General features: G+C 31.9%; 2 protein-coding genes and 1 long non-coding RNA gene across 3 annotated transcripts; all 3 read right to left on the reverse strand.

Annotated features, from left to right (window-relative positions):
- Positions 1-2,122: 2,122 nt before the first annotated feature.
- Positions 2,123-3,568, reverse strand: LOC145567867 (FCS-Like Zinc finger 2-like). The gene is made up of 2 exons (XM_081627279.1): positions 3,093-3,568; positions 2,123-2,846 (listed from the first exon to the last, which is right to left on the reverse strand). The coding sequence occupies exons 1-2, from the start codon at positions 3,473-3,475 to the stop codon at positions 2,648-2,650; spliced, it is 582 nt and encodes a 193-aa protein (XP_081483405.1). The 5' UTR covers positions 3,476-3,568; the 3' UTR covers positions 2,123-2,647.
- Positions 3,569-13,192: 9,624 nt separating this feature from the next.
- LOC145569354 (ethylene-insensitive protein 2.1-like) lies at positions 13,193-14,633 on the reverse strand. Its single transcript, XM_081628702.1, has 2 exons — positions 14,263-14,633; positions 13,193-14,148 (listed from the first exon to the last, which is right to left on the reverse strand). Exons 1-2 carry the CDS (start codon positions 14,527-14,529, stop codon positions 13,876-13,878), a joined length of 540 nt encoding a protein of 179 aa, XP_081484828.1. The 5' UTR covers positions 14,530-14,633; the 3' UTR covers positions 13,193-13,875.
- Positions 14,634-15,620: 987 nt separating this feature from the next.
- Positions 15,621-21,060, reverse strand: LOC145569355 (uncharacterized). The gene is made up of 5 exons (XR_014096100.1): positions 20,925-21,060; positions 20,480-20,562; positions 16,563-16,688; positions 16,007-16,068; positions 15,621-15,798 (listed from the first exon to the last, which is right to left on the reverse strand). It is a non-coding gene; the product is annotated as an uncharacterized LOC145569355 (long non-coding RNA).
- Positions 21,061-22,690: the final 1,630 nt, after the last annotated feature.

Below are 22,690 nucleotides of genomic sequence, written 5' to 3' on the forward strand. Positions count from 1 at the left end.
TTCAAAACATAGACATCAATTAATAATACTATAAATTTCAATACGAGCATGCATAATCAGACCAAGGGCCTGTTCATATTCACTGAATTGAGCTGAACTGAACTGAACTGAACTGATTGAAGCTGAACTGAACTGAACTGATTGGAACTGAACTGAACTGAACTGAATTGAGCTGAAATGAATATTTTATGTGAGAGGGAAATTAAGAGCTGAACTGAACTGAACTGAACTGAACTGATTGGAACTGAACTGAACTGAACTGATTGGAGCTGAATTGAACTGAATTGAACTGAAATTAAGTAAATGTGAACAGGCCCCAAGTATCATTGATTAATAAGAAGAACCAATATTATCAAGGTGTACCATCAAATAAAATTTCAAACATACGGAGTATAATTTTACTCCGTAATTGTTATTAATAAATGGTTGTAACCAATGACAATAAACCCCTAATTTCATATGGAGTAATAAACAAAATGTCATTCACTCATCCACCAATAGTAATACACTACATCATCTAATACTCCGTACTCTATTTCAGTCTTTTCATTGACCAAGCATTATTACATTAAATTTTCAAATATTTTTTTACAATTATATTTTTCACTTTCATCAATTAATTTTATACGGAGTAAATCCTTTTCTAGACATGGATGGTTAACTACTAGAAACACGCCACAAAAGTGGTCCAAAATTGTAATGGTAATTGTGGTCCACTATAAGGATGGCCAAGAAAGTGGCCAATATTTGAACATACCAACTATAATTAAATTTGTCATAAAACCACTATTTTGGAAAAACCCCCAAATAAGGAGATCTCCTTTACTATCAAACTTTGCAGTAAATTGTACTCGGTAGTAGCTAGATCTTTGAATCTCGCAGCTTCTACTTGCTACATCTTACGGAGTCTTTCTCCTTTTCTGCCTTAATTATTCTACTGCTAGCTGCTAGTACTTCATTCATTGACCACCTAATACCTCTTCCAAGGCTACCTTCATTTCATACTCGAGTACGAAGATTTGATGGAAACTTACTTTAAATATTACGGATTACTTTGTAATACTTTCAAAATATGTTGAAAATTATCAATATGTTAACTTAGGGTTGAAAAACGTAAAATTAAAAATAATGCATATGGTTGAAATGGACTTGAACCGGCCAAACCCCTTAATTTGAGTCCCCCCCCCCCCCCCCCCCCCTCTTTATGGTTGTAAATAAATGAGAAATCGATTTGACCAAAAAGATCGAGATGGAGGGACTTTCGCTTGGTCCACCCGCCTTTGGTCGAACCAGACCAAGGTGAAAGAAGGACCATATAGCCCAGCTGCCTAATTAAAGATGTGAGAGATCTACTATTCTTTTTGTTGGCAGTCTCAAACTCTCAATAGTTTGCTTTCTGTGTCTGAAATTGTCATCTCTTTTACTTTGAAACCTTCTTTTAATCTTTTGTGGCCATTACTATCATAAAGAACTAACAGTGACAATACATCTAAGAAAAAAATAAATAATACGGAGTAATAATCATAATAGTCCATTTCTACTTTACTTTATGCAAAAGACGCTCAAACTTTAAGTCTAATATTGACTTCAAATACATATCTAGCTAAATTTATACAAAGTCATTATAGTTGAAATTACGGGGTACTCCGTATAATTTATGCCGTTTACAAAAATTAGATTTTTAATTAAATTCATAATCATAATAACACAAATCAAAATTTCAATTAACAAATCAAGGTGCCGAAATACAGTACAGCATATTTAAAAATATCTGTAGTGTAGTACAATTTCAACTTTATATTTTTATAAAGTCCCGAATCTTTCTCTAAAAATTGACATAGAATCTCTTTTTGTTTTTTTTTTTTTTACTTTTTTTAGAATCAAAATTTCAGTGAACTAACCAAAATTATTTTCGTTCAAAAAAAAAAAAAAAACCAAAATTATTTTATTTTAAAAACATGGAAAAAAAAATTCATGATTTGTTCATAAAGTTCAAGAATAATCTGTCAATTTTCTCCAATAATGGACCTTACTTTGTGTATCATAGACTCAGAATAGACACATAGTAATAACAAATCAACAACAAAGAATCAAAACAAAAATAAATAAAAAAGAATTCAAGAAAAAACAAGAACAAATTTTGATTATTTTTTGTCATAGTAATATGCATCTAATTTTCATAGATTAGTAAGTAGGAGTATTATATCAAAAACTAAAGAACAATTACAACCAAAGTAGCCAAAAATTATTTTTCTTTTTCCAACCCCTTTTTTGGGATTATAATTCAACCCAAAAAAAAAAAAAAAAAAAAGAGCCATTCATAGAGTAATTTTTCATCTAAAAAAAACCATCCATAATTCCATATGCACATCACTCTGATTTCATCTTCCTCTTGTTATACTCCTTGCATAACACTCTCATGAGCTCTGTTTTCTCTCCTTTTCCCTCTGATTCCTCACTTTCTCTCTCCTTTGACTGTAAACCAACAAGGTCAATTTACATACTTCTCCCCAAAATAGATCTTTCTTCAAGATCACCCTTTAAAAAACCCCCCAAAAAAAAAACCTATTTTCTTTAGATTTACTATGTAACAAGTTCTTATATTTTTCCCTAATTAAGAACATTAATTAGGGAAATTAAGTGAAAATTAGGCTGCCGCAACGGTACCGGTTCGAAAAGGGTAGTTTGGGTTTTTACTAGTGGTAGAAGATGAAGATGTTGTTGAAGTTGATTTAGCCGATTCTTTCTTATTTCGCAACGCCTTCACTTTTCTGTTCTTCTCTTTAGCTTCGTCTATATCCATTTGTTCTTGTCTACACTCTTCGCTGCAAAATGGCGTATCTCCTCTGTAATAACAACAAAAAAAACATCCCAACACAAATCAATAATCATACACAATACAAACTCAGTATATACAAATTGAATTAGTTGTTCATAGGCCGTCTTAAGGACTAACTATCACCCGTTCGTCTATCGGTGTTATTAATACAATGTTTAGTTCCGATAGTTAGTCCTTAAGACGGTAAATGTATTAATAACACCGATAGACAGACGGAGAAACTAAGATAGATCTGGAGAGGTTATAGACTGACCTGTACATGAAAATGTCGCGGTTGCCGCCGAGGGGTTTTTTGCAGAGGAAGCAAGATTCGAGGAAATGAGGGGAGTGAAGCTCTTCAAATCTCGCATCAAAAAGACGACCGGATCTAGGAGAAGAAACAGGGGAAGAAGAAAGAGAAGTAATATTTCTAAGACTATTTCGTCTTCTCATCATAATACCAGCACCATTTCCGCCATTGTAGCATAAAAAAGCTTGATTCTGATTCAGATTCTGATGATTGTTGTTGTTAAAAGGAAACCCATTATTATTTATGATATGATTTTGAGTAGTACCGGAGAATCCAGCAATAGAAGCTAAACCATCGTCTTCTGCTCTGAAACAAGGCCTTCTCATTGTTGATGTTGATGATTCCATTTTAATGGAGAATTTTGGATTTTTTTTGGTTTGAGAGGAGAGAGAAAGTGAGAGAGAGTTGGGTGATGGGGTAAGGGAGAGAATGGGGGTGAAATAAGGGAGGTTATAAAGAGAGGTTTGGTGGAAAGAGAAATCAATCAAATTTTTCTTTAATAAATTAATTAGTTTAATTAAATTTAAATTAATTTAAATTGAAATTGAAAAATTAAGGAGGAGGAAGAAGAGAGAGAAAGTATAAACCACGAGCGGGTGTATGGAATCCCGTGCTACTGAATCCATTGGCTGTTTGTTGTGATGTGGGGTGAGAAATGACTGATTTGCCCTTGGATGTTTATGAGAATTGGGGGTTTGAGTGAGGGTTGTTTTGGGGAGGGTGGGTGTGTAATTTTGGTGGGTTATATGCTAAGTTTTCTGTTTGCTTTCAATTTAGGGAGGGTGGGGAGCCACAATGGGACCTACTCACGACTCTTAACGCTTTTCTTAACGTCACTTGAGCGGACGGAGAAAACGACAACTACTTTGTTTTCCCCCTTTCTCTTTTTCTACCTCGTGTTTTCCACGCGATTTTTCAATTTCCGTTTACTCTTTCACTTGTACGGAGTACTCCTTAAGATTTTTCTAATTACTACTGTACGGAGATATTGGTAAAATTCACCTTGCTTGTATCTCAGAGTAAATATTGGTTGCACCCCTTATGCGGTTATATGCCCATAAAAATAAAAATAAAAAACTAATTACAATATTTATGCATCGCCCATCAATTAAGTTTTCCTATACATATTGGTTCGGATTGAGTTTTGTTCGAGTGAAAAATCATTTTGGTCAAATCGTAATGAGTTCTAATGCTATAGTCAAACACAAACTATTCGGTTAACGTGATTACGTGAGCGAGTTTTGAATTGAGTTATAATTATATGAAGTAATTTAGGTTGACTTTGGTATATCGACACAAGTAAACTTTTCCATTATATCTTACTCCGTACTTGCTAAAAGTTTTAAGTTTTGCCGAACATAAATGCTTTTTTCCTCTAAGATTCATTTTGATAATTGTATACTATATAAATACTTTTCATGAAAAAACTGCGTAAAATATCATGTTTATGTCGAACATACTTTTTTCTTTTTACTTAATAGTCCTTAATGTAGACATGAATTGAACCTCAAATGAATTCTACAGTACATGGGAGTGTCACCACTTGACTACTCCTTCCTCAATTTAGAGCAAGTCAATTGGATATGGAATTATGCCAAAAATATGTTTAGATTCGAATTGTATCCAAGGAATTAGAGTAACTTGCAATCAAGATTTTGTATTAAGAAATGTAAGTATCTTAAAAATATGCCTCATTGTAAAGTTTGTTTATCTTCGTAGATAATCCATTCTTTATAACTACATATAGTATCCCTTTCGAACTTAGTCAAATGTCGCTCTTGTATTATTCGAAGGATATTCACAAAATCCATACACATTTTCAATCAATCTAAGTAGGAAGATGAATAAAATGATGAACTGATGTTATCCAAGTCTCACAAAGATAAGTTTGTTTATTAGTCAAGCGATAAAATCATAAAATGTTCCTAAGTACATTTGGAGTAATATTTATAAGACATTTCTCCTCCCAAACATGATAATTTGTATAAGATACAATTATAAATTTAAACCAAATAATTAAAAAAGAATTAAATGCTCGCCTATGAGCATAGATGAAAAGGCATATAAACATTAAGATGGAGTAAGACACGAGTAGTGAAAGTCAATGTGTCATGTCACCACGCTTTGCACTCAAGTAAGCCGTTTTAAAATGATCCTACAAAAATTATGTAACGTTTGACACATGCCGATCTTCAAATAGGTCAAACATATGTAGAAATCTTAGAATCATGTCCATGCACAAGCACAAATCATGGCTTCGTCAGGCAAACCCGTGCTTAGCCGGTCTTCGTGCTTGCCCAACCCATGCCCAATTTCACACCCGATCCAAGTGTATCGTATAATATACGCAAAACTAACTATGCAGTACAAATAATATCAAAGACATAAAACATACGAAAGCGCGTGATGTTACGTCACACAGTTACACGTACACCTAAAAGCAACCCAATCAGGCACCCAAAAAATACGTGTAACTCTCACAATGACCCGGATTCTTTGATCATAAATAACAGGAGAAAATAAATAATTTTCCTCAAACTCCGTTAACCTTTTTCTTTTCATACTTTGTTCACTCCCTTTACTAGGCACAGTACAAAAACATAGGTTACGTCATAAGCCCCCCTCCGGCCCCCTCACTTTTTGCCAGATTCTTTTGTCGTTTTCCCTCCACTTGGTGTGGGACCCCCCGATTCTATTGGGCCCCACCCTTTTCCCTTCATCATAACGTGGGCCTTACTTTTCACCCTTCTATTTTTGTTTAGTGTTTACCCCCGGTCAATACTTCTAGTACTGTACAAAATTCATGTTATTACCCAAATCAACATCTTTTTTCCTTCCTATTGGCCTTTTTCGTATTTTTGTATTTGTCAGATTATTATCAATTACTAAAATTTGCTCCGTAATTAATACTCCCTCCGTCTCCGATTAATAGTCACTTATGTTATTTTTAGGCATCCAAAATGTTAGTCACATTTGCTTTTTTCAAGTATCATTAATATTATTTTTTTACCAAAATTCTCTAACATTTGCAAAAATATTTTTACAAATTTAACTTTTCAATGTAAATTTTACTTTCCCATGTACTTTAATTACTTTCTCTTTCTACTTTTTTGCATACCCAATGTAAATTTACTTTTTCAATTTACTTTCTTTAATTATCCTTAATTCTCGTGATTTTTCTTCAAAAGTGACTATCAATCGGGGACGGAGGAAGTAGTTACTGTGTACATTATTTATTCCGTAAGTGTAATATTCTCCTACTTTACAGGATTAGGGTCCTGCTCGTTTCACCTTACAAAAATAATACTCGTATTAAGTAATTTAACTCAGCAAAAATAAGATAAATTGAACGGAGCCTAAAACTTTAAGTAATTGATTGAAGTGTAATATTCTCTATCTTTAGACCTTGAGTTAGGAAGACTACTTATTAGAAAGGTCTTTCTACTTATACAAAAACAAACGATTTTACTACTCCCCCGTCTCATAATATAGTTCTTGTTTTCCTATTTTTGAAATTCAAAATACTATTTCTATTTCTATTTTTGGATAGTAGGTAAAGATCATTATACCCTTTATTTTTTAACTCTATGCATTGTACTTCTTAATTTACCCTTGAATTTGCACATGCTTTGTATTTTATTCCACTTTCTCTCTCTTACTTTTGTCTATGATTGTACTTTTCATTTTTCCACTTTCTCCTTCTATTTCTTAAATACCGTGAAAAAACACAAACAAGAACTATATTATGGGATGGAGGAAGTACAAAACAAAAGAGTAATGGAGAATATTACTTTTTTTTTTTTGAACAACTACTACAAAATCAAAAGGATAATGGAGAATATTACTTCCTACAACATCAAAAGCGAATTTTATTTATCTAAATTATCTTAATGTGTATGTGTTATAAATATACAACTTACTACTCCGTATTATAGTCATTGAATCATTGTACCACGTAATTGTTAAATTGCTTGAGAAGTTGAGATGACACATTAAATAGTCATTGACTTGTGTTATTACATCTGACTTATAATAGCACACTTGACGGTTCATATTTATTTGTGCGCGAGTGTCCTTAAGATGTTATTCATGTTAATAATAGATTACTTAAGTAACATGAATACATGATGTATGACTTTACAACATTCAAGTGAGAATGTAAAGAAACATCCTAATTATTGAATTATGAATTTTGCCTTTCTTTGATTTGTAGAGTACATATATGATTATTTTCTACTTCGTATTTAAGAATGTCATATTCTACACTATATAGCTTCTCGGATATTTCTAAAATGTCACTTACTCCGTATTAAAGAATGTCATGATCGTCCTCCTTCGCCACCCACCTTAGCAATCTTTACTTTGGGTACAATTTAATTAGTGAAAACCTACAAATTTCCACTTTTAAAAAATATTTTTGAAATTCCATTAGACAAAATAATGGACAAAATAAATTAATTGAACACTACGCCGTATAATATTTATAAAATAAAATTGTTATTCAATTTGTACAACGTAGCTCAAAACCAAGATTCTTGTAATAGTGGTTTAAAATTAAGAGATTTCCAAAGGTCTTATTTTGTGAGACGTATTAAGCCGCATAACCACTACTGATACATTACTGTATTAAAAAAACAATAAAATAATAAATAATACTAAAAATAACATAATTAAAAAAAAAAAAAAGAAAAGCGAAAAGGGAGGCAAAAATATAGTGAAGCGCAAAATGATTTGTCCAAAGAGGAAGGAAAGAGAGTGGGCAGTGAGGCACGAGAAGCGAGGCAATTGTTTGGTAACGCGGAGGCTCTGCCCTAGAATCACGGGCAGGGCAGGTATCTGCCCGTACGTCATAAACCCTGATTCATCACCAAACCACGTGTAACGTAAATTCCTGTACCACCGTATCACTCAATAACTCCTTACAACTGCCACGTTGCTTATTTTGGTTCATTTTTAATCGGAGTATGTTAAGTTTAAAGTACTATGCTGTGACTCACTGACCGAAGAAATCAATATGGAAGAAAAAGAAATAATAAAAGGTCTGTTAATTTTTTATCATGGGAAATTAACGGATGGTGATTTAATTCATGATTTTCTGTCACCAAAATTCACCGACTTGGAATTTATGTTTTCTCCACCGTTATTAATTTGTGGTTGGTTAAATTTAATTACGACTACATTTACTTTATTACTCCGTTGTATTTATGAAGTCAATTGACTCTTTTTTATTTATTAATTTTGATAGTTGCATCAAGGTGATGATCTATGCAGCTTTTAGAGTAGCTTTTTTATTTATTTATTATTTATTAATTCACTTAATTTTTTACTTATCTGAAATAATTTAAACATATTTAATTAAGGGTCTGTTTTATTTACCTTATTTCGGGTTTAATAAGTTCAGTTAAATTCAGTTTATGTTTACTAATATGTTTCTGATAAGGGTTACCAAAGTACAAATTACAACTAAAATAAGTTTTAATAAGTTTTGGTAAATTAAGATAAGTTCAGATCAGTAAAATCAGGTGAATAGAACACACCTTTATAAGATCTTATTAAAACTTATTTTACTTGTAATTTCAACTTGACTAACTCTTATCATAACTTATTTTTCATGAATTGAACTTATTAGACCCGAAATAAGTTTAACAAAATACACCCTTATTAGGATTAAGAATATGCATTATTTAATATTTTTCTTAATATGTCATTTTCTATTTCAGGTGTCTCAACCACACAGCTTTGCTGATAGGATATTTTTATTTAATTCAATTATCAAATATTTGTTAGATTTAAATCTCTTTGTGAAAGTTGTATGACTTTTATTTTCAAAAAGTTCTGACAAGTTCAAATAAGTTTCGATAAATAATTTTTTATAAGGGTCGTTCAAATACAAATTACAACTAAAATAAGTTTTAATAAGATTTATTTCTGTTTACCTTATTTTAAGCTATTTTAGGTTTAATAAGTTCAGTTAAATTAAGATAAGTTCAGTTCAGTTCAGTTCAGAAAAAATAAATTATTATAACGGTTACCTGAGTTCAGATTACAACTAAAAAAAGTATTAACAAGTTCAGCTAGATATGTTTAGTTAAGTACGGACAAGTTAAGATAAGTTTAGATAAGTAAAATTTAGGTGAATAAAATACACATATAGGTCTAATTAAGTTCAGATAAGTGAAAATCAAATAAATAGAAATATACCCTATAAGATATGTTTTATAAGAAGTATTTTCTCACTATATCTATGTAACAATCTCTTTCAAATTTTTTGCAACATATGAATTGAGATAATTTTTAAGATAGCAAGAATAACTTGTAAAGTAGTTGGACTATTTTAAATAAAAATAGTACTCATGAAAATAAATAAAAAAAAAACTCATATTATTAATCTAATAACATTTGAGACAACTTTGAAAAGAAGACAAGATATGTAAAAAGGAATGAAGGGTAGTATGTTTTATTTATCTGATTTTCACTTATCAGAACTTATTAGACTTTATCAAAATTTATTTTAATTGTAATTTGTACTTTGGTAACCTTTATTATAACTTATATTTTCTGAACTAAACCAAACAGAACTGATCTGAATTTATTACATATAAAATAATTAAAAATAAGGTGAACAAAAGAGGCCTTGAGTCAATAATCTCATATTCTCATATATTACCCTTAACATTTCCTTGTAAAAAAGTGTTACGGAGTATTTCTAATTGATCTATATTCGTAATAAAGTATGGAGTACTCCGTAATAATCTGATCTATAGCCTGTAACATATGGCCTCATCACAAAAATTAATTTACTCAATAAATTGTTGAAACTAATTTAAAATTGTTCCGAAATAAAGTTCAAAACATAAATTATCAGAAAATTAAGTGCTTATTTGGTTATAACCCTTTAAAGTTTAAGAAATAGAATTAATGGAAATTTACAAATAGGGTGGTTATTTGATTGATAATATAATGTAAAAATGGAAGAAATAGAAAATAATGGGAATAAATGACGAAAAAGGTTGGAAAGTACAAATCAATAATAATTTCATTCATGCACAAAAAAAAATTAATAATTTGATTCAACCTCCACTTTTCTCCTTGGCATTATTTTGTTTCTTAAAGTGGGAAACTAACCATGTGATGGTTGAGTAGAATTGTAGAAATCAGTATGCCGGAATTATTATGTTATTGCTCATTTTCGTTCATTAGCTATAAGCTTTATATAATTATTTTTGTTTGGCCTCTTTGATTAGCTCAAGATTTTGCTTCATTTATTTGTATTTAAATATCTTAATGAATTTTTTATTATGCTACATATACTCGTTCACCAATTTTTTTAATATAGTTGAGAATTAATGAATTATTCTTTATGTAATTACTTCGTATATATTAAAGTATAAACATGAGGTTGGAATTTTATGCAGAATAATTTTATTAGTTGTGCAACAGTGTTGGCTATACATGACAAACGCATAATCAAATCTATAAATATGCTTAAAACATATCGCTAAACAGTTTCATCGTGTAAATGCGGCACTTGCGAGTTCTAGATAGTCATCGTTCTCTTTTGATATATAATTAGGGGTTTTAACTAGTCGAACTGAGACGGAGCCTAGGACTAGTAGCCTTAAAAATTGTGGTCATCAGCTCAAAAGGGGGACTTCTAAAGATAAAACAGGGACTTCTACAGTTGAGCTTGGCTCAGCAGCTTGAAGCTCAATAGCAGGTTTAATGCTCAGGGCCCAAAAGCCCAATGATCTGAACTTTGCTAGGAAGTTTTTTTAATTTATTTTTATTTTTATTAATGTAGTTTATTTTAGTCCCCAGGCTCAAATAATACTCCTTCTATTTTATAATAATCGTAACATTTTTTTTTCATTCATAATAGTTGTAACACTTTTTTATTTGACTAGTCGTTGGAGCATGCGCGATGTGCGTGCTCCCCCAACGGTAAGATAAGTAGAACTCGTGGTTGTCTTCATTTTTGTGATATTCGTGGTTGTTGTTCGGGTTTTGTAATAGCAAAGATACATGAATTAAGTACTAACAAGGAGTAGTGATAAAGTTTTTATTGGGAAATATCTATGGGAAAACAACTGTTTTAAGTGAAGTTATCTAGAATTTGTTATAATTTAATGATTTTTGTTTAAAAAAATTATACTATTGTTGTAGATATTATTTTAAATGTAAAATATAGGATAGAATTGTATATTAGTTTATTAGACTTTTTGTAGTAGAAAATTTTCAAGTGTTTCGGAGAAATATGATTTGTGTACCGGTCATTTATTTATAAATTTTTATATGTACAATTATATGTTGGGAGGGAATAGCTTTACACTTTTTATATTTAAGATTATAGTCGCTGGAGCACACACTACGCGCGTGCCTCCCCGATGGATGATATGTAATATTCGTGGTTGTGATCGCGTTTCATAACTTGGGGTGTTATTAACATGATAAATTGATGTTTACGAGATCTTATTTGTGTGGTAGTCACTAACTTGATTTTAAGTTCTTCCTATCTTTTCTTCCTTCATATATACCATCTCTTATATTTCTTCCTCGTCTTATCTCATTTCCCTTTTCTATTCATCCTTGTTTTCTTTCACCTTCTTGTTCTATCCACTCTCTTGTATAGTTGGAATTGTTTAGTAAGCCTCTCTCTCTCTTATTCTCTCCCGACCCTTCTCACTTTCCCGACTCATCTCTCTTTTTTATCACTCTATCTCATTTCTCTTTTCTATTCATCCTTGCTTTCTTTCACATTCTTGTTCCTTTTTTCTCTAACCTATCCACTTTTCTAGTATAGCTCAAACGGTTTAGTAAGCCTCCCTCTCTTTCTTATTCTCTCCCGACCCTTCTCTTTTTCCTGACTCATTCCCCTCTTTATCACCCTATCTCTCTCTCCCTGCCCCTCATTCTCTTATTTGCTCTATTTCTTTCTCTTCTGACCCTTATCCCTTTATTTTTCTCCAAGACTCTCTCTCCCTCCTCCTGGCTCATCTCTCTTTTTTTCACCTTCAACAGTTTAATGTACAACTATTGAAAAAAAAAACAGAGCATTATGTACAACCAATTAACAATTTAACATGCAACAACTTCCACTCCAAATTATCCAGAACAAAACAAATTGATTATATTCATAGATTATACATGTATCCAAAAGAAGAATCAAACCAAGCTATATAGAGCACACGATCAGTAGATAATTTACAAAGAATATAGAATTTTGGGCCTAGAAAATTCTCGAACATAAAAAATGAATCTCAAAATGTGTAAAAGAACAAGCCAAAAAGCTATGAAGCTCAATATTACTACTCCGTACTACATATCAGTGAACTCTTTTGAAGCACACATTTTGTTTTGCCTGAACGACAAGATAAAGAAAAGCAACCTGTAGCATTTGAAGTCATAATTGTCATCGCTATATGCTTGATGCAATGAGCTGCAGCTGCTACCTTAGAGTATCAACCTGAAAGACTCCAATTAACCAAAACCAAATATATTAGTTGAAAAGGAATTCTTGATATCACACTTGTAGTGTCATCATATAACTTCTACCACAAAGTTAATACGGAATAGTATGTTACAAGCTTAGATCAATACTGAGATAGTTTTCTTGTTTTTACAAGCATACCTCATTGTTTTGTCTGTTAACAGACATTTATTGATCCCTAATCGAAAGCATAAAGTGTAGTAATAGTATATACAGGAATACAAGTTCACAATTACATAAACTACATATGAAATTATGCGGATCGTTGAGCACTCTGCTTATAATTTATAATAAAGTAATACATGGTGTCCATTTACCGAAGAGCAACAGCTCCAAGATGGTAACGCGAGGGTTCTTGACTCCTTTGCTTGTCAGAGCAAATTATCTAGCAGCCTTCATTAAGAAAATAATCACTTATACATTTAACGATCTTAATCAAGAAAATAAATAAGGCCCTAGCTTTAGAATGCTGAGAAATCAAATCTCTATTTTTTACATATACATTAATCCTCATCACTTTGGCAAATTATCAATTAGTTATTATCCAAAGTCATTAATCAAAATTGGCCACATTTTAACTTTATAACTAATGTGTAAATAAATGGAAGAAGGGAATACAAAATAAATAAGAGTTAGCACCCCAACCAACTCAACACAACAACACCACATAGACATCAAATGAGCAATAACAGCCCGCTGCAATAGAACCAGGGTAGCAGACCGCAGTAAATTCCAAAAGGCATAACTCCTAGCACACAACTCCAAATCGAGAAATTCTTGAGCCTAGATTGAATAACTTTTCAGGATCTAAAACATTGATGAAGGGACTATGAGCTAAAAACAACTCTAGGTCGATATTTTTGGACGAACAGAACAGCAGTAACAGGCAGCACCAGAATAACAGCAGCAACAGCGTGAAACAACAGCTACCCTCTATAGTCACTCACAACAGCAATATCTAACTTGACAACATAAATTTTGGCAGCAAACACGATATGCTTATAAGCAAATTAAAAAGAGAAAATGGAAAGATAGGGAAAAAATAAAAAGTAAGCTATTCATATTTAAAGGTTAGATGAAAATTGAACCAATTAGAACAAGAAAGAGAAAGGGGAGATAGAATTGCACCTGTAGATCAACAATTCTATTACATTCAGACAATAATGCTACTAACAATATAAAAAATCAACCCAAAAAAACGATACATCACTCAAATTCAACCCAAAAAACCACCACACCTCTTAACTGAAGCAAGCAACACTACCTAATTGCAAGCTTGTTTTTTGTAACCACCCCCAACCCAACATGTGATCCAGAGACCAAATTATTAGCGTCCACATTCAACATGATAATACCTTTAGGGGGGATCCAACCTGATGCAGAAGAGTAGTCATGAGCTGCAGTTCTAAAGAATACTTTGTGCAACATCGTTTCTCCACCTTCTCCACAAAACTCCCAGCTTGATGCCATGATTTGGTTGGCCAAAAACAAAAGCAAAAATGAGGCAAAGGGTATTAGAGGATTCCTGTATGCCTGCATTAATTAATATAAGGACTTCAGTAAGCACGGATTTGTGTCATAGAGAGATTTAAAAAAAAAAAACCCAAAAAACCAAAAAACAAAAAAAAACAAAAGAGACAAGGAAACCTGATCTAGAAGAGAAATTGCATCTGGGTAGCTAAGCAAACCAAGGCCATTGCTGTAGAAGACATTAGCAGCTGAATTCATTAGCACATAATTCACCAAGAATATGCCACTGGAAACAGTGAGGCTAATGATAATATTATCCTGAGAACTCGAACCCTTCTGCAAATAGACTTGCCCTTGATATCGCTGCAATAGAGTACAGTCAGAAAACAAAAAACAATATGGACAGTCTCCAAGGCCAAAGATAAGACAATACAACATCAGCATAATGTAGGGTACATACACTGACAATTAGAAATAAATTTCAACCAGGCATGCAATGGCATCATGAGCAAAAAGCAGAAGCAGTTAGTTGAAACACTCAACTTCTAATTACCTTCCTCAATATAACACGGATGGCTTGCAGCCCTGCAGGTATTATATAATTCCCTTAATATCCATCTTCATGATGTACATATGAACGTCGCAGCTCAAAACATTGTATGGAATTATCACAGTGCTTAGAAAAAATTCAAGCAAGAGAAAATTCATGACATAGCAAGCCAGACAGCAGATTTTCAAGAGTAATTTTATTGTAGGAAGAGGTATCAGTCTCAGCACATCAAAGTATCAAACAGATGCAGTATAAGTTTACATTATGTAATTTGAAGTATTAATTGGGAGCATATATATAGTGCATTTCTCACAAATGAATTAGTGCCTCCATTTATTCAAATGTCCATTATCCATGTATGGTTCCAGAAAGCCTATGAACTGATTACAAACAAGGTATTCAGAGTCAAAACAAAGTATCATCACAAAGATGAGACGAGTATAAAATTCCTATACATTGACACAGAAATATAAGTGCAATCATTAAGAATTCAAAGCTGATTAGAGATCGATGAACAAAAAAATGTGTTTTGTGATGAAATGTCAAAATTAAATTAGGACTTTTGCAGCAAAAATCAGATTGCCATTCTTTCAATGAAGGTTTACAGAGAAAGGGATATAATATTGGTATAATGACAACTTTTATGGCTTTGCATTGCCAAATCAGTGTACTCCACACAGTCCACAGGTAGGTTGTGGAATGTGGCAATTGCCACAGTCGGGTTGTGGTGTAGACTTTTCTCATGCGACCAAGCAGGAAAATGTAAAGTCAATAGAGGCAGAATACTGAATTTTGTCTGGCAATTTTAAAGTCGGTGTCACCTTTAATAGTCTAACATACATCCTTCAAGAATTTCCAAGAAGTTTTAGTCGAATGAGGTTTATGTGATGACAAGTGGATTGACTTAATTGTGGAATGCATAAGCCATAATTTGGCTCATCCCACAATCCAGCTCCATATTCTTAATAATTGTATACAAGCAAATGAATGAAACTATGAAAGTATTAACTTGGTACCGTCTGCAGACCACCGGGCACCATAACCTTGAGAATTTCGTATTTCAAAAACAGCACCATGTGGTTGGACAATATGCACATTCAACCATTGAGAATGACCTATGATACGTGTTATGACCTCATTGGCAAGCTGGTTCTTATTGAAATCTTACAGTAAAAGAAGAATTCATAATTATGGACTGCTTGTTTGAGGCAGGTTCAGAAAGTGAACATTTTTCAGGTTCACAAAAGTATACAGGTTAGACATAAGGATGAACCGGAAGATCCAACATTCAAACCATAATTCTGAACCAAACTTCTATATAAGATTTATGTAATCAAAATGTAGACAAAGTCACATGCAAATTGTACTCACCATTTCCTTCCACTTTGCCCCAATAATTACTGCTGCATCTATTGACATGCTTAGTCAATGCCCTAGCACCTTCAGTCAAGGTGCAACCTTTAATCTCGAGTCAACCAAGAAATCGATTAATATGCAGCAATGATCAAAATATACAGGCAGATTTAAGATTTACATATTTATAGTCGATGGACACATCAAACCACAAAAACGCATACAGATATCATAGTGTGATCAAAATTCAAGAGGTCCTTTAATCCTTTTGTTAACATATTCAAAGTTTCTGGCTTATCAGACAGTAACTGTTGGATACCCAAACTATTTCGACCATATAACCTGTCAGATACTTCGATGTATCAGATATAGTCTTTCTCTTAAGAGGGAGAAATAATGCTATTGAAGAAATAAAAATCCTTTTCATATATGTATAAAACCTATATAAAGCATCAAGGACCTTTAGCTCTGCTCTTATGATTAACATCATTATCACTACAAGTTGAAACCTAAATAATACAGTACATGTATAATGGATGAACATAGGAGGAAAACCATAATTAACTATCCATACATTTGATTTATGCGGCAATGCAAAAGATGAGAGGAGAGTTGATCTTGGAGGTGGAAGTGCATCTGAAATTGTCCCAACAGTTTGCTTAAGTCCTAAACGGCACTGGATACCCTTATGACCAAGGCCCTGTGATCAAGGGGAAAAAAACAGATAAGGGGAGTGGAACAAATCTTCATAAAAAAAATCCGGACATAGTAATACGTCACTAAGTCACTGTGCTACAAGACCTACAACATAGTACTATTTACACCATTTAAAAAAAAAATAAAAAAAAAGGTACTAACGTGAGAAGACAGAAATAAAACAACAGGTATTTTCATATCCCAACCAATATTTTCGTGCTAAGGTACCAAATTGTTTTTTATTCAACAGAATACATCAATTTATTAGCTCAGTGTATATGTAATCCCCCGTATTTTTAAATATATTAGTAATGAAATTATGTTTTATTCATAATTTTTATTTGTATTTTTTTTCGGATTTAATTTCAAAAGTTTCAAATTATTTTTGGGTTTGATGAACGATTTTATTACAAAGAACTTTTTATGAACCTTTCTTCACTAATTTATATCCAGCAAACAAACCAAACCCACTTTCTTTTCTTAATTGGCCCATTAATTTTATGAGGCCCAATCTTAAAACTAACCCTACACCACTCTCTCTCCTATAAATACCCCATACATCCCCAAAATTTCCCACACAAAAAGGTTAGTCTTATTTTCATCCTCCTTTGTTTCATTATTTTGCTTAATGTTATTTTAATTGTTTTGGGTTTTGATTTTAGTATAAAGATTATATTTTTAGTATTAAATTATATTTTAATGGTATAAAGATTATAAATTTCAGATTATATTTATGTTATAAATTTCATATTTTATGAATTATAAACCTAGGGTTTCAATTTATTGAAAATCATGATTTTAGGGTTTTTATGAACAATTGATTTAGGGCTTTTATAGTAATGATGTTTTGAAATTTTGGTGATTATATTACTAATTAGTTTCCAGATTATTTTGAACACGTAAATTCGTGTTTTAATGTTTAGATTTCGGTTCGTTAATATTAATCCCGTTTTAATCCCGATCAGGTTCTGAACTCATCCGATTTTGACAAAAAAGTAGTGTTTTCCATGTGGAAACGATGTTTTAAGAAAGACTCACTACCTTTGGTAGTGAGCACCACCCTCTCGTGGCCAAATTCTGCCTCTAAATATGATTTTCGGGCAGTTTTTCATTTTTAACGAAGTTTTTTATTTTTAAAATTTTATCCTTGAGTTTGATTAATAAAATTAATTATTTTTAAAGTTAATTAAGCATATAAATATATGTTTTATTTATTTTAATAAGTTTTTCATCATATTATATTGTTGGAAATTACTTGGGATAGTAATATTAATTGTTGGTTGTTTTCTAGGAAGTGATTATTCCCTAGGAGAATTTTAAGTGATTAAAAGTGGCTCAAAAGGATTGTTTGTATGAGGTACGTACATGTCTACTTCGTTATAAGTAGTATCATGTTTAGGTACCAAAAGGAAAGAACTTAGTTTCATGATTAGGGAACACTTGGATGGAAATTGTTTGGTTACGCATTGATTTAATTCATGTGCTTATGCTTATGAAACATGTTTTGGTGAATTGATTATGTTTGTATGGAATTATGGATGCAAACATGTTGAATTATATTGGATTAATTATTTGTATGGAATGTTGATACAAACATATTTTATTGGATTGGTTTGTTAACCACATTTGGATTATTAAAGGATTGGAATTTAATGGTTTAAATGGAATGAATTTATTAATTATTACCTTATATTATTATTGTATAATTGGATATTCATATGCTTGAGTGTATGTATATATGATTGACGTATATAATTTTATGATATGATCTGATTTAACTGTCTTGCTACTATTGTTATATTGAATGATTGTGTTATATTTCTGGGTTTTTTTTTAATGTTATTGCTATAGGGAGTATTGTTCTTGAGGTTTTAGGATTATTAATGCAGAGTATTATTTTTGGGTTGAGATATGATTATATTTGGGTTATTAGTATGTGTTTTAAGAGTTGAGGCATTATGAATCGAATTGTTATGTTATTTGGGAACATGTGCCAATATTGAGATATTATAAATTAATTTGTGAATGGTTATTTGATCAATGTGTGAGATCAAAAGGTTGAGAATTATTTATTTTGTTATGGGTTTGAGGCTCGGCGTTATAGACCTTAGTCCTTGGCATGTTGGTAATGAGATAATGATCATGAGTTAAGAATGAGGTACAATCTTTATTATTTATTTTTCTATGGTCCCCTACAGTGGGAATTGACCCGTATGTGGTCTGGTTCAAGGTGTTTTCTAGTTATTGGGAGTATTCAAGTTTTTATACTTGTTGGTTTTATTCGAATTACCCATGTCCAAGGCTAGGTATAGAACAATGAGCATGGCACACTTACGGGATAGAGAGTTGAGTAAAGGTTTGTATTATTATTCGAGGTTGAGTTGATAAAGGTTATTTTCAGAGTACAATGTGTTATGTAGTTTTGAACTACATTATTTAATTGAGCTAGTAATGTTGATTATCCTAGACTAACTTTGTGAGAATGGAGTCGCGCCCATTCTTGCATCGCGCTAAACTTTTATTTCAAATGGTCATTTGGGACCTGGATTGGACAACCTGGTCTATTGCTTACTCCAAACTAAATTAAATTAATTAAATTGAATATGATGAGTCAAGTGTTTGGAATTGGTTAGTAAGTATGTTGAGTCAATTGAATTGTCTAAGTGTGGAGACTTGATTAATGAATTCGTGTTGTATGTTTATTTACTTTAATTAATTGAGCATGCTAGGTTTGGTACGTTGTAGCTTGTATGTACTCAACTTTGCTGATTGCGTGCTTTTGTGTGTGTTTTCTTTTGGTCATGGCCTTCGCCTTTCAATGACCCTGTGATGATCCAATTATTACACTTGTATTATTGGGGAGCAGTATTGCACAGGTTAGCTTGATGATGTGCAGTTCGGGATTTGACAATCGCATTGTCAAGGGATGGTGTGATTGAGTGTATTCGTTCTTTGAAATTATTTAAGCTTTGCAATTTCATTTATGTTTTGGATTTTTAATATTGGTTTGGTTTTAAATAAGGGCCTTATATGGTTCCAATTTGTAAGCTTTGACTTATTCGTTTTCTAAATTGTGTTATTTTAAATACTTAAGTTTGATTTTTCCGCTGCGATACTTTGATAAAGCCTTAACGTTTTAACACGTGGCGGTAACATGTCAATGGTTCTCCACTATTTTATTTAAAGTAAGTGGTTTGAAAAAGGGAGAATTATTGGGGTGTTACAGTATAGTTTAGAATTTAAGGAAATTCTTAAAAAGTGAAAACGAAGAATCCAGTTCTCGATTCATCAAATAAATCACTCTAAAAATTAGGCAATACCCATGTCAATTATGCCTGAAAAACATAAATTCTAAATGATACTTATAATATAATATTAGACTCCAACTGTATGCAACTAATCTTAGTCACAAACTACGCGCAACAACCTGAGGCATAGCTTGATCTGATTACTAATTTAATAATTTTACTCTATAATACTAAAGCTAACTTTGCTATCTAAAACACATCACTTCCTTTTTAGAAGACTTTTAATTAAATCACACTAATGAATGATAAAGATTACGCTTAGACACCAATTTTCTACTTATAATATGATACAGAATATATTGCCTTCCAGAAGCTTATGCCTAACCTACTCGGAGAACCCGCAGCCATGAACATTGTATCTTGCTCATCACACCTCAAAAATCTTTAATTTAGACAGATCTCCGCAAAATCGAACATCTAAACCCTACAAACCAAAAAAAAAAAAAAAAAACAAAAACAAAAAAAAAATTAAAGAAAACACACAAACCTGAGCAGCTTTGTAAGCATTCAAAGTATCTTCAGCAGCAGTTTTCTCCTCTTTTTTCCTTTCTAAGGGCGAAATCACCACTCCTTCATCAAGAATAGTTCGATTTTTCAATCGAAATTCAGAAAATTAATTAAGAAGAATTACCTTCGATTTATCAATCGAAATTCAGATTATTAATTAAGAAGAATCACCCAAAAAACATTTCAATCGAAATTCAGATTATGAATTACGAAGAATTACCAAAAAAAAAAATAGCACAAAAAAGGATTCAACCCCATTAAAAATGAAACGATTTCGCTCAAATACACCCAAAAAGATTCAACCCAAAAAATTCGAAAACATATCGAAATCAATAGGAACAGACATGCAAAAAAACCACGACATTCGAACAAGTAAAGCCCAAAAATTTGAAACTATAAATCGAGAAAGAGAAACGAGATCGAACCTGATGAGTATGACGATCCGAAAAGTGTCTTCCACAACCTCAAACTCGAAGAATTCGAAGCACCATCATCGGTGGTCTTGAGTTGCTGAAGTTTTCTCTCTCTAGCTAGGTTTCTCTCTCCTTGTTCCTTCTGAGATGAAAACAGAGAGGGAAGTCGGTGAGAAGCAAGGGCAATTACAGCTGTGATACATAATGCAATTGGCTAAGAAAGGGCAATTTCGGTAGTTCCTTAAAATTAAGGGCAGCTATGTAATAACACCAAAAAATACTATTCATAAGGAATAGTAGCAACTTTTGCATTTTTATAATGGTTATGGATAAAGACCCATTAACATTTTATTTTTTTCTCTCCCCTACCAACCCCAATTATACTACCTTTTTTAATTATTTTTTTCTCCTATTTACAATTATATATATCCCCACTAAAACTATACTTTATATTATAAAATTCTTCTCTTGGTCCTCACCCTATAATTCTCATAAAACTTTATGTCTACGGTAGTATTGCAATTATTACGAAACGGAGGAAGTATGTAAATAAGTAAAGAAAAAAAACTAGTTTACGAAAAATTATTAATTTATGAAAATCTCTAGTATATTTATGAGAAAGAGAGCTTAGGTTTAACTCATTTAGACATCAAGTCGAGATTTATTATGTTTTCGTGATTCGAATTTGACCAAGTCAAGCCCTACAGAATGCACTAGTAGGTTTGACTCGTTAGCATTTACATGTAGAAAATCAACTACAGCTTTCGTTTCACATTATGGTTTACGCACATAGCACTGTAGCTATCAAAGTAAATCAAATTATGAGATTAGCAAAGCAATACGGAGTAATTAATTACGGAGTGATAGTGAGGGATAGCTCAAGTGGTTATAGCTACCCTCTCGATTTTTGGAGTACAAAATAAAAGTAGGAAAAATTTCATAGCAGTAGAATCTAAGTTCGTTGCACTAAAACTTAAAAATGTTTGTTATGGGAAGAGATCCTGCCAACTCTTAGCATCTTGTTTTATTTTTTAGCCAGCTAACAGTATAACTTAATAGATGCAGCAAAGATATTTGGTCGCGTTAGTGGCTACTATATAAATAATGAAATCATGCACTTGGAATTTATAATGCAATGATATGATGCTAGGTTTAGCGTAATCTTTAGCTTTGCCTCATTAATATATAATGTGCTATGGGATCAATCGTTCCAACACAGATAGAGATACAAACAAGCAACTAAAATGATATTATTCCCCCGGGATCCACCACTAGAGTGATCATTACGCATAATTAAATAAAAGTAGTTGTTTCGTTTCTTTTTTACTTGTCTCATTTAGCTTTAATTTAAACAATTGAATTGAATAAACTACTATAAAAAGTTACTTTGTATTATTTTGAAGTTACAGACAAGCCGAACAAAACCTAAATGAGTATTATTTATTTACATATTATTAATAATTATAATTATAATGTAATGTGCAAACTCTTAGTCAAAGTTTCTATATCTTCAAATTAAAATAAATAGAGAAAGTATATCTCATATCGTTTTTTAATCAATTATTAACATTTTCAAAAGAATAATACCTACTTCAAATAAGTACTTGTATATAGTGTGTGATGAAAATGACAATGTCATATTTTCTTTTCATTTTTCTTAGTGCAAGTCGTTGTCTTGAAACATACAAGAGGTATTAAATTAAAGTTTTAAACTATTATGCATTTATATGATTGTCGTCAACAGGTCTTCAACTTATGACTTTTTGGGCATGGAAATT

The sequence above is a fragment of the Chenopodium album genome, chromosome 11 (assembly GCF_948465745.1).
Source record: "Chenopodium album chromosome 11, dcCheAlbu1.1, whole genome shotgun sequence".
NCBI classification, from domain to species: Eukaryota; Viridiplantae; Streptophyta; class Magnoliopsida; order Caryophyllales; family Amaranthaceae; genus Chenopodium; species Chenopodium album.